This window comes from Otolemur garnettii, unplaced genomic scaffold (genome assembly GCF_000181295.1).
Source record: "Otolemur garnettii isolate 467f Iridium unplaced genomic scaffold, OtoGar3 scaffold00016, whole genome shotgun sequence".
Classification (NCBI taxonomy): Eukaryota; Metazoa; Chordata; class Mammalia; order Primates; family Galagidae; genus Otolemur; species Otolemur garnettii.
The window spans coordinates 12755179-12770081 of NW_003852411.1; the positions used below are offsets into that span (position 1 = coordinate 12755179).

The 14903-nt window shown below is 39.4% G+C and overlaps 1 protein-coding gene across 1 annotated transcript in view; it reads left to right on the plus strand.

Annotated features, from left to right (window-relative positions):
• STX6 (syntaxin 6) overlaps positions 1-14903 on the plus strand; it is a 47557-nt gene that overhangs the window by 6011 nt on the left and 26643 nt on the right. Inside the window, exons 2-3 of the mRNA XM_003785652.3 lie at positions 10365-10534; positions 13749-13843. Coding sequence (XP_003785700.1) covers positions 10365-10534; positions 13749-13843 — 265 coding nt within the window. The remainder of the gene's footprint in view (positions 1-10364; positions 10535-13748; positions 13844-14903) is intronic.

A 14903-nucleotide genomic window follows, 5' to 3' on the forward strand; every position in this document is an offset into this window, starting at 1 on the left:
GTTTGAATACCTACCTGAGGAGTTTAAATTTAATCTGATTCCTGCCATAAATTCTTAATTAGAAAGCAGTTTTTAAACTAGCAGTTACTATTCACTTGCTCATAGTCAACTTTTAAGAGCTCAAACCCAGGTCTTATGATTCCATAGAGAAAACACGTTTGTCTGGAGGCTTTGCAGAAAGGGATTAAATAGGTCTTGGTAATGGAAAGCATCTCATAATCAGAGTCAGAAGAACTTGGGGCAGGCAGCCAAAATGTCTGAGCCCCAGGTCTCTTATTTGTTCAATGAACACAGACTGGATTATCTTGAAAGTTCCTTACAGATCTAAAAATTCAATGATTGGGCTTAAGTAGAGCTTGTGCAAGGTAAGAAGTGGGAGGAGGAGTCAAAGATGACTTTTGTCTAGACAAGTTTCAAAACTTGGAAAATGGTAGAAGTATTGGCTAAAATGAGGAAGTTAAGAGAGGGAAGCAGAGCTTTCTTTGTTCTTTTATTTTTGTTTGCTTATGTAAGTACTTGATTTTCTTGTAGGGAGAATGCAGTTTGTTTGGCTTTAGGTAAACAGAATGGTCCTATAGGCAACTAAAAATATAAGATAAATCCTGGATGAGTGGTGAGGGTTGGAAATGCACTTGGTGAGTCATTAGTTTAAATGAGGTGCTTTGAACTTGTGAATACTGATGAGCCCTGAGAAGCCCTAAAAAGAGTGCTGAGAAACATTGGGCTGAGTAGAGGAAGAGGAAACAAAATTGGTAGAAAACTTGAATAGCACAATGTCACAAAAACAGAGGACGTAAGAGTTTCAAGAAAACAGATATAATGGGCTACAGTGTCAAATGCACGGAAAATGAGGACAAGTTAAATTCACTCTTGACTTTACTCACCAGGGATATCTGTGGTGTCCTTGGTGGCAATAGTGCTATTCTAGGGGAGCTGTGGAAGCAGCAGTAGGTTGGGGTCAAAATTGTACAATAATTGTAGGTAATTAAAGACAGTACTTTGTTTTCACAGTAGTTACAAAAGATATCACAGTGTGGTTGGATTTGCAAATGGTAGTAAGGTCAGGGGAAGAGGGTGTCTGTTTTTCCCTTAAACACAAAACATATTAAGTATGGAAGTCAACCAATAAGAAGAGCTTCTTTCATACCTGAGGGATTGGCATTGAAACAAAGATTGAGGAGTATGGGGCAGGAGCCAGTTTGGGGAGAGTGAGGGTGCAGAGGCTTGCACAACCTGGGTTTTTCAAGTTTCATTACTGGAACGGAAACAGACTGCCTTTATGAGCCTCTTAGTGTATTGCTTAAACAGGATCTCTCTGTAAAGAGACTTGTAGAATAGATGTTCTCCCAGATACAGGTGTTGTGGCAGATCGTATTTTTTCAAAGATGGGCACACCGAGATGTGTTATGTCCCATTTGCTTTTCTTAAATTGTAAAGCTGGCATTCTTTATTGAGCTGGAGGAGTTCATGTTCCCTTCCTTTGAACTGGTCAGACCTTTATAAACTGCTTGGACCAACAGATTGAGGCAGAAGTGGCACTGCATGACTCCTGAAGCTTAAGTGGTAAAAGACAACTAGTACAGCTTCACTTGCACCTTTTGTCTTGGGTCATAATCCTGGAGTACGCTGAGCTTGTGTGTAAGAAGTCAGCTACATGGAAGCCCTGCTAGACGGGGCTTGCAAAGACACTATGCAGAGATGGAAAGATACCGCATACTTCTGAGATGCTCCTACTCTTACAACCCCAGCCCATTTAATCTTTCAGCTGAGGCTCCAGACATTGTGGAACAGGGACAGATCATCCCTGCTGTGTCTGCTTCCTGACCCAGGGAATCCATGAACACAGTAGATGATTGTTTTACACCATTAAGTTTTGAGGTAATTGTCATATAACCAAAGTAACCGGAACAGACAGCAATTCAGAGTCTGTCAGTATGGTCGAAGAAGAATGGAGCAATCAAAAGGATAGGATTGCAGCTACAATTATCATCCATTTTGTTGACATGAATGACAGACACTGGGAAACAAAGCTCCCTAATGGCCACGATAGTCCTTCCTCCCATTTTACTTGGCAAACTTGGTTAGATCCAAGTGCGAACGCTTTGTGACTGCGTTGGACATAAAAATGTGTTACCTGTAGCATCAGAGGTTGGTTGAGATGGTGAGCTCTTTGCCATGGTGGACCCAACTGCAAAGTCATATGGAAGAGTGTCAACTACCAATGACAACAGTCACTGTTGGGCTATCTTCAGCAACAAGTGAAGTTAATCCTGCCTGCATCAAATGGAAGAATCTGGTTTTGAAAGCTTGGATGACTGTGTTTTCTCAAAAGATACATTTTTCAAAGATGTGTTTCATATATATATATATATATATATATTTTTTTTTTTTTTTTTTTTTTTTTTGAGACAGAGTCTCACTCTGTCTCCCTGGGTAGAGTGCCATGGCATCATAGTTCACAGCAACCTCAAACTCTTGGGCTCAAGAGATTCTCTTGCCTCAGCCTCCTGAGTAACTGGCACTAAAGGTGCCTGCTACAATGCCCAGCTAGTTTTTCTATTATTAGTAGAGATGAAGTCTCATTCTTGCTCATGGTGGTCTTGAACTCCTGAACTCAGGTAATCTACCCACTTCGGCCTCTCAAGAGTGCTAGGATTACAGAAAACCCAGCCTGTGTTTTCATTTTTGACAGCTATTTACTGGGAAGAGTTCTTCATTACAAGTGGACTTGTGGGCATTGTGGTAGATTGCAGTGAAGGGCCTTCATTCTGGTTCATAGAGGGTTCAATTCATGACAATGTGACAGGTGCCATGATTTTGATGGGCTATTTGGTGGACAGCAAAGGAGAAAAGCCTAATCCCTAGTATTAGGAACACGATGACTCCTTTTGCTCATGAAATGCTGCCTGTGTATGGTGAGATTGACTTTGGAAGCATATGCAACAGATAGCTGCAAATTTGCTTGACTTGCATGGAGAGATAGCCATCTTTCTCCTTCAAGGACTTGAGAAAGGCTTCCTTGGGATGGGAGACAAAACTGTAATTCCTAGGAACGTTATTGGGAAGTTTTCAGTGAAATGGTGCCAGACATGATTCCTAGAGCTATTGGCAAGTACATTGTTATTTACCAAGAAGTTTGCTAAGCTAAAGCGCTCCAAAAGTTCAAGGTATACCTGCTACCTCATGGAAAATTCTATGTATCACACTTTAATCATTCCCATTACATAGTTGGAAGGAAAATGTGAAAATAGCTAAATCAGACAAGAAGGATAAGGAGGCAGTATCTTGTGATTTTTCTTTTTTTTAGAGATAGAGTCTCACTTTATTGCCCACAATAGAGTGCTGTGGCATCATAGCTCCCAGCAACCTCCAGTTCTTGGGCTTAGGCGATTCTCTTGCCTCAGCCTCCCAAGGAGCTGGGACTACAGGCACCCACCACAATGCTTGGCTATTTTTTTGTTGCAGTTTGGCTGGGGCTGGGTTCAAACCCACCACCCTCAGTATATGGGGGCCGGCGCCCTATTCACTGAGACACAGGTGCTGCCTTATCTTGTGATTTTTAACTTTTCTGGAGCCCACAGGCACAAATGATCATTGTTGCCTAAGGAGTCAGCAGCTGCTCACTCAGGGTGAAGTGCTCCTCACAGGGTGAAGTGCTCACATGTGCTAGCTGTGGGGAACAAACAGCGCTAGGTGTGCCTGTGTGGGACATACCTAACAACTGGTACTGAAATAACTCTATTGCCTTTCCTAAGAAACATTAAAAAAAGTAGATGGGCACTTCTCTTGTTAACACCCTCACAAATCTCAAATAGATGACACGATTATATAATACTCTGTTTTATGAATTGAGTTACTTGGAATGCTAAGTAATCCTCAATTTTTGATTAAAGGTACTTAAGAGTGGTTCCTAATTTCACTGGTCTTGCGCAACCTTGAGTTTTTCTTGTGGCTCTTGAAACTATACAGAAATAGCCCAAGTTCTTTAGGAAATTCTGGTTACCATTAATACTTGATTTAAAAATAGGACCTGTTTGTGACGATGTTGTTTTCTACTTCCAATTCCTACTTCCTTTTTCATACTAATGCTCAGCTGAAATGATACTGGAAGAACAGCTGGACTTCCGATGCTGTGAGAGACCCCTGTGGCTGCTAAACCATAGGACTCCTTTATCTCTACAGGTTCTGGCTCTTCTTTCAAGAACTGAGATCCTTTAAAACATCTGTCTTACAAATGTAAAATAGTGACTACTTTGCCTTTCTTATGTCTATGTTACCAAATGACATTAAAAATGAATCTTCTTCTAAAAACAAGAGCTTTGGAGTAGAGTAAGCTAAATGACTGGTCAGGCCTGTGGGGTGTTGAATGTTACCCTGGAATTTCTTTGTAGCATTTTTCTAATTCTTGCCGTAGGACATGAGTAAGTTCTTACACTCTGAAGGACTTCTTGATTTCACACTCTGTGCCACTAGAGTCTTCACATGCACACTTCCCACCCCAATCTAAGTATCAGTCTTAAGACATTGCATTTTTGAAAGTGTGGTCTGTGGATCACAAGGATCCTCAAGATCCTTTCACAGAAGGATCTATCAACTCAGAACTCTTTATAATAATGTCCAGATGTTACTTGCCTTTTTCACTGTGATGACATTTGTGTGTAAGACTGGTGCTTTAAATAAAAGACAGCGGCACCATACTATACTTGTAGTTGTGCTAAACTGTGGTATTTCTCACCACCCTGTACCCACAGTGGAAGTAGAAGAGCAGAGTCTTAGTCCCGTAAGAATATTCTTCATGAAATAGTAAAAACTATTAATTTTATGAAATCTTATGCACTTTTCTTCATATTTGTAAGTTAGAATTTACTTACGATAAAATTCACCTCTTTGGGTATACACTTTCATGAAATCTGACAAATTCATATAGTTGTGTAATTACTGCCTCTACAAATGAAGTATGGGACAGACCCATCACCCATAGAAGTGTCCCTGTGTCCTTTCTTGTCCATTCCCCTATGCCCAGCCCTTGGTAGCCACTGATTGGTTTTCCGTTCCTGTAGTTTGCCTTTTCCAGAACGTAATGTCGGTGGAATCGTATAGCACGTGGCATTCTGAGTCTAGCTTTTTTTCACTTAGCACGGTGTACTTAGGATGCATCCATGTCGTTGTATGTATTAGTAGTTCCTTTTTATTTCAGACTAGTAGTCCATTGTTCAGGTGTACCACAGTTTGTCCACTCATTAGTTGAAGGGCACTTGGATTGTTTTCAATTTTTGGCTATTATGAATAAAGCTGCTATAAAAATTTGCAGGTTGTTGAGTGAACATAAGTTTTCATGTCGCCGGAAGGGGGATTGTTATGGTAAGTGTATGTTTAAGAAACAACCAAACTATGGTTGATTTTGGAATATTTGCATGACACCCACTGGATGACCATCTCGAGCGGCTATACTATTTTCCTTTCTACCAGTAATGCATGAGGATTCCGGTTACCACGCCATCTTTCCAGCACTTGGCATCATGACTTTTGTTGTTGTTTTCATTTTAAAACATTGTAAATATGTAGTGGTCTCATCGGAGATTTAGTTTGCATTTCCCTCATGACTGATGATATTTGGCATCTTTTCATGTGCTTTTTTTGTCATGCGTGTCTTTGGTGAAATGACTATGTAAATCTTTTACCCATTTTCTTAATTGGACTTGTTTTTTTATTTTTAAGTCTTGAGAGTTTTAAAATATATACTAGATACAAGTCATTAATCAGGTATGTAATTTGCAAATATTTCTCCCTTAGTACATATTTTAATATTCTCTGTGACAAAATACAAGTAAGTGTACATAAAGCATTTCGGCTGTATTGTGAAATACAATACTTGTCTCCAGGAAGAGCACTTCTGTGAAGGAGTTGTTAGCTACAATATAATAGCTCTTCCCCCCACCACACACACACACACGCGCACGCATGCACATACACACATACACATGAAAGCTCATTTTTACTAGAAAGAATGACAGACTGGTTATACAGACTTGAAATTATCTGAAAAGCTCTTGAGATATTCTTTTGTAACTTATGAAGTGAACAGAAAACAATTGACAGTATTTTCACCAGTGATAAAATTAGAGCCTTTAAGTAAAACTCAAATTTTGGAAAGCTTATTTCAACTACTGTGATTTGCAACTTCCTAATACCTAAGTTTTTCTGATGAGATTACCAATGAGAGTAACAGATATGATTTGGGATATTGTCTAATGAAATGAGTTGGCATTGGAAGCTCTATTATACTCAGGGAACTGTTACTTTAAAATGACCAGTATATGATATTATAAAATCATTTGTGGATAAAAGGTCCATTTAAAGTACAGGTTAAAACATCCCAAATCTGAAACTTTTTGAGCACTGGCAAGATGGGAAAAGAAATGCTTGTTGGATTTTGGATTTTCACATTTGAGATGGTCATCCAGTGAGTGTCATGCAAATATTACAAAATCAAAACAAATCTGAAGCACTTCTGGTCCCAAGCATTTTGAATAAGCTGTACTCAGCCTGTGTAAGGTAGACCAATGGATTGTAATGTACGGGAGTTTTAAAAGGCTTTTGATACAGTTTTAGGTTCCACGTTGCAGCTAACCTTTAATAAACTGCCACTTGTCAGGTTTGGGTATACAATAATAATAATAAAAAAACAAACCTTATCTGGAAAGACTATTAAAGCACTCCTCTGTTTTCCAACTACGTATCTGTGTGAGGCTCTTTTCCATTTATATCCTTCAACCAGAATGTATGTCCACAGACTGAAGGTAGAAGTAGACATGAGACTGACTTTAAGGCAGATTAAATTTGCAAAAGTGGCTCAGCGCCCGTAGCTCAGTGGTTAGGGCACCAGCCACATACACCAAGGCTGGGGGGTTCAAACCTGGCTTGGGCCTGCTAAACAATGACAACTACAACAAAAATATAGCCGAGTGTTGTGGTGGATGCCTGTAGTCCCAGCTACTTGGGAGGCTGAGGCAAGAGAATCGCTTAAGCCTAAGAATTTGAAGTTGCTATGAGCTGTGATGCCACAGCACTTTACTGAGGGCAACGTAGTGAGACTCTGTCTCAAAAAATAAATGAATTAATTAATTAAATAAAAAAATAAATTTGCAAAAGTGTGTAATAATACCACTGTTCTCACTACATTTTTTAGGTTTTTTTTTTTGTTTGTTTGTTTGTTTTGACCAGGGCTGGGTTTGACCACAACCTCTGGCATATGGGGCTGGCACCCTACCCTTTTGAGCCACAGGCACTGCCCCTCACTACGTTTTTTTAATTTTAGAAATTTTTATAGAACCATGTTAACATGTAAATTCATTTTTTAATTAATTACTTTTAAATGTCTCTCTGAATTTCTAATATGGTATACAGCATTAGATATGCCCGCACATCACTCTCAAGTTCTTTAGGTTCTTCAGTTATTTGGAAGAGTGCAAAGGCATCCTGATACCAAAAAAGTTAATGGATTGCTACTTAGAATTTATTCATTCCAACATCATAATTGTGTACTGGTGGTGGGACCATGCCCTGGCCCATGTCTTCTTGGTTTGAGACTTCTAGTTCTCAAAAAAGAATTTGTATTTACTTTATAGAGCTGATAAATTTTCTCTTCTTTAAAATAAGATGTCTTGGCTCAGCGCCTGTGGCTCAAGTGGCTAAGGCGCCAGCCACATACACCTAAGGTGGCGGGTTCGAATCCAGCCCAGGCCACCAAACAACAATGACGGCTGCAACCAAAAAATAGTCAGGTGTCGTGGTGGGTGCCTGTGGTCCCAGCTACTTGGGAGGCGGAGGCAGGAGACTCACTAGAGCCCAGGAGTTGGAGGTTGCTGTGAGCTGTGATGCCACAGCACTCTACCCAGGGGGATAGCTTAAGGCTCTGTCTCAAAAATAAAATAAAATATAATGAAATAAAATAAGGTGTCTTTACAGATATTTCTTTAACTCTGTCTTCCTTTATTGTGGATGATACTCAACACTTACAAATAAACCAAGTACAGCCAGCCCTCTATATCTGTGGACTCCCCATCCATGAATTCAGCCAACCAGGATTGAGAATATTCAGAAAAAAATAAAGAATGGTTGTAGCTGTACTGAACATGTATAGAGTTCTTTTTCTTTATCATTATTCCCTAAGTAATCTAGCATAACTACTGTTAACATAGAAATTGATACAAGGGCAAAGTATCTCAAGAGTGGAAGAAAAAGTATCCAATGTACTCAGTCCTACTATGAAACTAATTTATAGCTTTCATGTGAAAACTAGAACCCAATTATAGCCCAAGAATATGGGGAAAGGGAAAAGATAGGGCAGAGGAAGGGGGAGGATGGATGGAGGGAGAATGATTGGTGGGACCATACCTACCGTGCATCTTACAAGGGTACGTGTGAAACTTACTAAATGTAGAATATAAATGTCTTAACACAATAACTAAGAAAATGCCATGCAGGCTATGTTAACCAGTTTGATGAAAATATTTCAAATTGTATATAAAACCAGCACATTGTACCCCATGACTGCATTAATGTACACAGCAATGATTTAAAAAAAAAAAAAAGAAATTGATACAAGGAATTATAAATAGTCTAGAGATGATTTCAAGTATACGGGAAGATGTACCTGGGGTACATGCAAACACTATGCCGTTTTGTATAAGAAACTTGAACACTTGTGGATTTGGTATTTGGGTGGAGAGGGCACAGCCCTAGAACCAATTCCTTGAGGATGCTGAGGGATTACTTACTTTGCATTGCGGGTACCTGGCATTACAGGAGGATGCATACCTCTTTCTCTACCAATTCAACCAGAAACCATAAAGAATAAAGATAGAGGATTTACATCTTACTTAGTTCTTTCCGTTTTTTATCTTAGAGTTTCTCACTAGTACTGGAAGTCTAAGTACCGAGAGGAACAATGAGAGGATTTGTCTAACTCATAATAAACGAGATGTGAACAGATCTTGGTTAGATTTGTTGTTGGCCATATAGCTCACTGATTTGTCCAATCTGGGCCTAGAAGCTGTACATCTTTAGTACTCAACGTTTTAGCTCTCATCAATATGCCATAAGACCCAAGTGTCACACAGTGGTGTGAGATTACTGGCAGGAGCTACCACGTCCAGCCATAAATTCTGTCTTAAGGCCATAGACAAAAAATACTCTGATTAACTGGAACACATTTTTATGCTGTTGTTCCAGTAAAGTTGATTAAGAAATTGTAGAAGGGCTTGGCACCCGTAGCATAGTGGTTATGGTGCCAGCCACATACACCGAGGGTGGCAGGTTCAAACCCAGCCCAGGCCAACTAAACAATTGCAACAAAAAAAATAGCCGGGCATTGTGGCAGGCGCCTGTAGTCCAGCTACTTGGGAGGCCAAGGCAAGAGAAATGCTTAAGTCTAAGGGTTGGAGGTTGCTGTGAGCTGTGATGCCACGGTATTCTCCCGAGGGCAACATAGTGAGATTCTGTCTCCAAAAAAAAAAAAAAATCAAGAAATTGTAGAAAGATCAAACAGTTCTCTTAATTTGGAAACACTGGAGTAATCAGGTTTGTGCATGAAAGACTGTATGATTACAAAATGATTCCTTTTTGGCTTTTATATGCAGCAGTGTTAGATTATAGCATTCAAATGGTGGATGTCGGCCAAGTGATGCTGGTGGGGGGGAGTTCTTGAAACCTTATCACTATCTAAAAGCATGCTAGATCATAGCACTTAATGGCCTAATTTTACTCTCTAAACAAGAAAAATAGTGACATTGCTTAATCCAGGAAAGTAAATATATTTAAAGCTAATAATGTTTAGAAATGTTCTAATGAGATTTGGGGTTTAAAAATGTCTCAGATTAAAATGCTTAACCTATAAAACAGTAGCTGTATAAGAGTGACTTTCCCTCCACCCTTCCTACTCCTCCCACTCTAAGACAAAAAACAAAACTAGAAATAGGACTTTTTCATCTGAATGTAAATTACTATCACACCAAATGGAGCTTGTGGGAATAATGGCCTTTTAGTTAATGTGTAGGATGACTTCACTATACCACCTATAAGTATAGTCTGTTCAGAGAAAAATTAAATTTGTTCTTCTCAAACAAACTTGATATTATGACTGCTTCAATAATGGCTATTGTATTCTGAACATCAGCTGAGAACATAATAGACTGTGTATTTAAAAGTTTTGAACTTTGATATTTGTCCCTGAAGAGCCTTCATTCATGGGAATGGTGGATGCTAGAATGGTGTTTGGTCATAAATGTTAACTTAAATCATTCAGTAACCTGTTCGTGGAATATGTCTGTGATTTCTCTCCTTTCCCTTCACCTTCATTACAGAGAGGTACAAAAGGCAGTCAACACTGCCCAGGGATTGTTTCAGAGATGGACAGAGCTCCTTCAGGACCCCTCCACAGCCACAAGGGAGGAAATCGACTGGACCACCAACGAGCTGAGAAACAACCTGCGTAGCATAGAGTGGGATCTAGAAGACCTTGACGAAACCATCAATATCCTTTTCTGTGGTGTCTATTGTGTCTGGCGCAAACAGGCAGAGTAGTTTTTATCTAGATGTCTCTAGTATATAGATGAGACATTGCCTTTCACAATTGATTGATGTTGCTCCTATTTATACCATGACACATTTAAAATAATTGCCCAGTAAGCTAAGGGAGAGTAGCCAAATTCTTCTATAGTGCATGGCAAATACTATAGTATCAAGGCAGCAGAGTGCAGTGCTTATAACTTTGGATCCTAGACTCAGACTGCTGGTTTCAAGTCCTGGCTCCAGCAATGTAAAGAAAAACAAACAAACAAATCCTGTTTTTTTCTGTCTCACACTTGACTCAACATAGTATTTCAGACACTAGATGTGGGGGAAGGGGTTTCTTCATGTATTTCTCTAGCAGATACCAGCTAGGTGTCATACAATTCAGTTTAATTGTGATACTATCTACCTGGAGATAGCATTAGATCCCACAGTTTCAGAACTCAGTCCCACAGAAGTGCCCCCATTTCAGACATAGTTTGCAAGCCTCAGACTGAATTGGGGTTCCCACAATCCCTTAGTTTGGATTAATTTCCTAGAGCAGTCACAGAACTCAGGGAAACACTTTACATTTAGCCATTTATTATAAAGGATCTTGCAAAGGATCCAGACGAACAGCCAGATGGAAGAGATGCATAGGCTGAGGCATGAGAGAAGGGGTAGAAAGCCTCCAGGCCCTCTCCAGATGCTCTGCCTTCTGGGGACCTCCATATGTTCAGCTACCTGGGAGTTTCATGGACCCTGTCTTTTTGGGTGTTTATGGAGACTTCATTATGTGGGCGTGATTGACTGTATCATTGGCCATTGGTGATCTGCTTAATCTTTAACCCTTTTCCCCTCCCCAAAGGCTTGAGGTTGGTGTGAAGACCTAAAAGTTTCAAACCTTTAATCACTCGCTTGGTTCCTGCTGGAGTGGGGGAGAGAATAGCAGTAGTGGTAGGACAACCTTCAATCTTAAGGCTCTTATCTGGAAGCCCCAACTACTAGCCATATCATTAACATGCAAAAGGCATTCTATCACTCTGGACATTCCAAGGGTTTTAGGAACTGTGTGCTAGGGATAGGGGCAGAGACCAAATACAGCAGAACCTCCATAGTTGACTGCCTTTCTACACTGACCACCTCCTTAAGTTGACCTAATTTCCACAGACCAGACAGACACGCACCATGTACAGATCAGTACAGTAGGCCTAGTTCATATGTTGACCAGTTTGTTACAGTCCCTTGAGTGTCAACTTACATACTTTTTACATTACAGTATCACAACCAATTACTAGCTGACTTGGACACATTGGAAAACCTCTTCGTGCTTCAATTTCCTCTTCATTAGAAATCAGGACAATGAGGATACCTGGTTCATAGGATTATTGTTAGGGTTATACTGGTAAAGAGCTTAGAGTGGTGCCTGGCACACAGTAAGCTTCTATGATAGTGCTAGCAGTAGAGGTGTATATAGACCAGTGTTATATATGGGTAATGAGACATCAAAGGAAATTCTTTTTGTAGACTGTCTTCTTCCTGCTTAAGAAGCGATGTTAGTTACGATGTCACTATTCACTGGAGAGAAATTGCACTTAGTAAAACCAAATCTATTGTGCTAATTCATGCCATCGATGTTAAGTAAGTCCACTGATCTGACTGATAAACCACAAAACTGTAAAAACTGAATTATTAGCTTATTTTCAACTGGAAATTCCCTTTAACCAAAACATTATATGGAAGGTACATCATTTGCATGTTCTGAGTTCTGCTTTATTTTGTCCTAAGTGAAATTGAACATCAAGGAAATCAACTTTTATCAGTATCATTTCCATAGTTAGTATAGGTTCATATGCAGTTGATAATGGAGTACATAATTCCTATTATAATAATCCCAGATACCTTTTAAATTATCAGAAGGCAAACGTGTTTCTTTATTAGTGGAATAAAATATATTGGGGGCAGGATCAAGGCACAATCATAGGGAGGTGCTTCTTCTCTTGAGACGGAAAGGAAGGAAAAAAGTTTGGGAGACATAGAGAAATTGTGAGGTAAAGAGGACATAAGTTTTAATATATATTTATCATTCATTTGGCAAAAATTTATTGGGTATACTGTATCAGACATTTTGTTGGTTACTGAGATTAGATTAATAGTATGCCAGCTCTCATGGAACTTTGCATGGGGTAGAGGATAGGTAGTAATCAAATAATAAATATGCATTACAGTAGAACCTTTGTGAGTTGATCACTGTAACTGGTCAACATATGGAGCTGGTCAACATAAGGAACTAGGCCTACTGTACTTTTATGCACATGTGATGCATGTCTGGTTTATGACAATTAGGTCAACGTAAGGAGGTGGTCAGTGTAGGGAGGCAGTCAACTGTGGAGGTTTTCCTCTGTGTACTTACAGGCTGTGAGAGAGAAGTATGGAGAGCTATGTGAATATGTGACAGGGAGCATAGGACCAGGCTAGTAGGGAGGGGATTGGAGCAGCTTCCTGAAGAAGGCTTGCTTATTCTAGATTAAGAAGTAGAGTCAGGGCTCAGTGCCTGTAGCTCAGTGGCAAGGGCGCTGGCCACATACACTGGGGCCTGCCAACCGACCATGACAACTACGACAAGAAAATAGCCGGACATTGTGGTGGGCGCCTGTAGTCCCAGCTACTTGGCAGCAGCTGAGGCAAGAGAATCACATAAGCCCAAGAGTTTGAGGTTGCTGTGAGCTATGATGCCATTGCACTCTATGGAGGGCAACATAGTGAGACTTTGTCTCCAAAAAAAAAAAAAGTAGAGTCAGCATCTTGGCATAAGGGGAAATGGTTCTTGGAATGGCAGTTGAACACAGTTTGCAAAGTCTGTTGAAGGAAAAGTGATCAGGAGTCAGAAAAGGATAGATACAAGTGTTGGCAAATACCAGGAAGAGGGCCCCTCAGCTTTGGTCAGATACCCATGGGTTTTTAGTGAACCCAATCAACAGAGAGGGACTATTTCTTAACCTGGCAGGTCATCTCTGTCCATCACTGTAGAATTAGGGCAGGGAAAATTTGAGAATGATTAGTGTCAAAGTGACTAGGTTTTCAGAAAGTTTGGGCCAGATTTTATTGCTTGCATACAAGAGATTATGTGGTTTAACAGGATGTGGCGAGTTAGACTTTCGATGATGAAGTTGCTTTACCTTGACTTTTTGACCCACGCATAGTTGAAGCAAATCCTAGAAAATTCAACCTCGATGCAACTGAACTGAGTATAAGAAAAGCCTTCATAACAAGTACTCGGCAAGTTGTCAGGGTAAGGAATATGATCTTATTGTATTATCTATATAAGAAATAGCCCAAACGTCTTAGAACTCTTTCCCTTAATTGAAAACTAATAGGTCAACTCTAAAACTATTTTTTAGTATGAATTAAATCCTGTTTTCCCACATACAATTTTTCTGGTTGAAAAAAAGGAAATCTTAATATTGTCAAGCTTATTAGAGCAAAAATGAAATGGTAAACTGCTGAGTTTGGGTAGGTTACATTAATGGATTAATGGGAATTACTTGTTCATACTTCTAGTTTCTTCAAACCAGTTACCTTTTTTCCTTCTTATTTTTGACAAAAGGAAGGATTACTTTTGTAGAAACCATTTGGTTTCTTGATTGATTGGTAATCCCTTTGCATTGTTGAAGCGTGACTCAGTTTGGGTTTGGATGGCGGCCTTTTCCACCATCTGAATTAACTTCTGGAACTCCTGCGGTAACCCGTGTTACTGACATTTCCATATACAACTGCTTGACAGCCTTTCCAGAGTTATCTAGAGCAAGCAGGCATCTATCAGAGTATTAAAAACAATTAAGTAAACAAATGTTTAGTCCTGAATTATTTAGAATAATACCTATTATTAAAGAATCTAAGAGAAGATACTATTTGAGTAAAATCTTATGTCATTAAGATATGTTTTGTATTTTGAAACTATGTGGCTAAGCCATTTGATTAGCATAACTAGATGTAAGAGAACCAGCTGTCTTTAACATATGTACTAGAAAGCAGCTTCCTTGAATAAAAAGACTTGGGATCATACCAGCACTAACATATGGCTTTTTAAGAGTCATCTTAAGCAGGAACCTTGGTATATGTTTGCCAAAGGCTTTATATCGTGTAATTTCCTTTCGAAAATGGTAGATTATCAGTGAACTTTATATATTCTTGTTTCCTGTTTTATTCAGTAGATGCCTTTCTATATACGTATACCTAAAATTGTTTATAAATAAACCCATGTTTTAATGGCAGAAACCTCTCTGTCCCTCAGATGCCCACCTACAAAATGAGCATTTGGATTTGACACTCCTATTTTCTTTTTTTTTTTT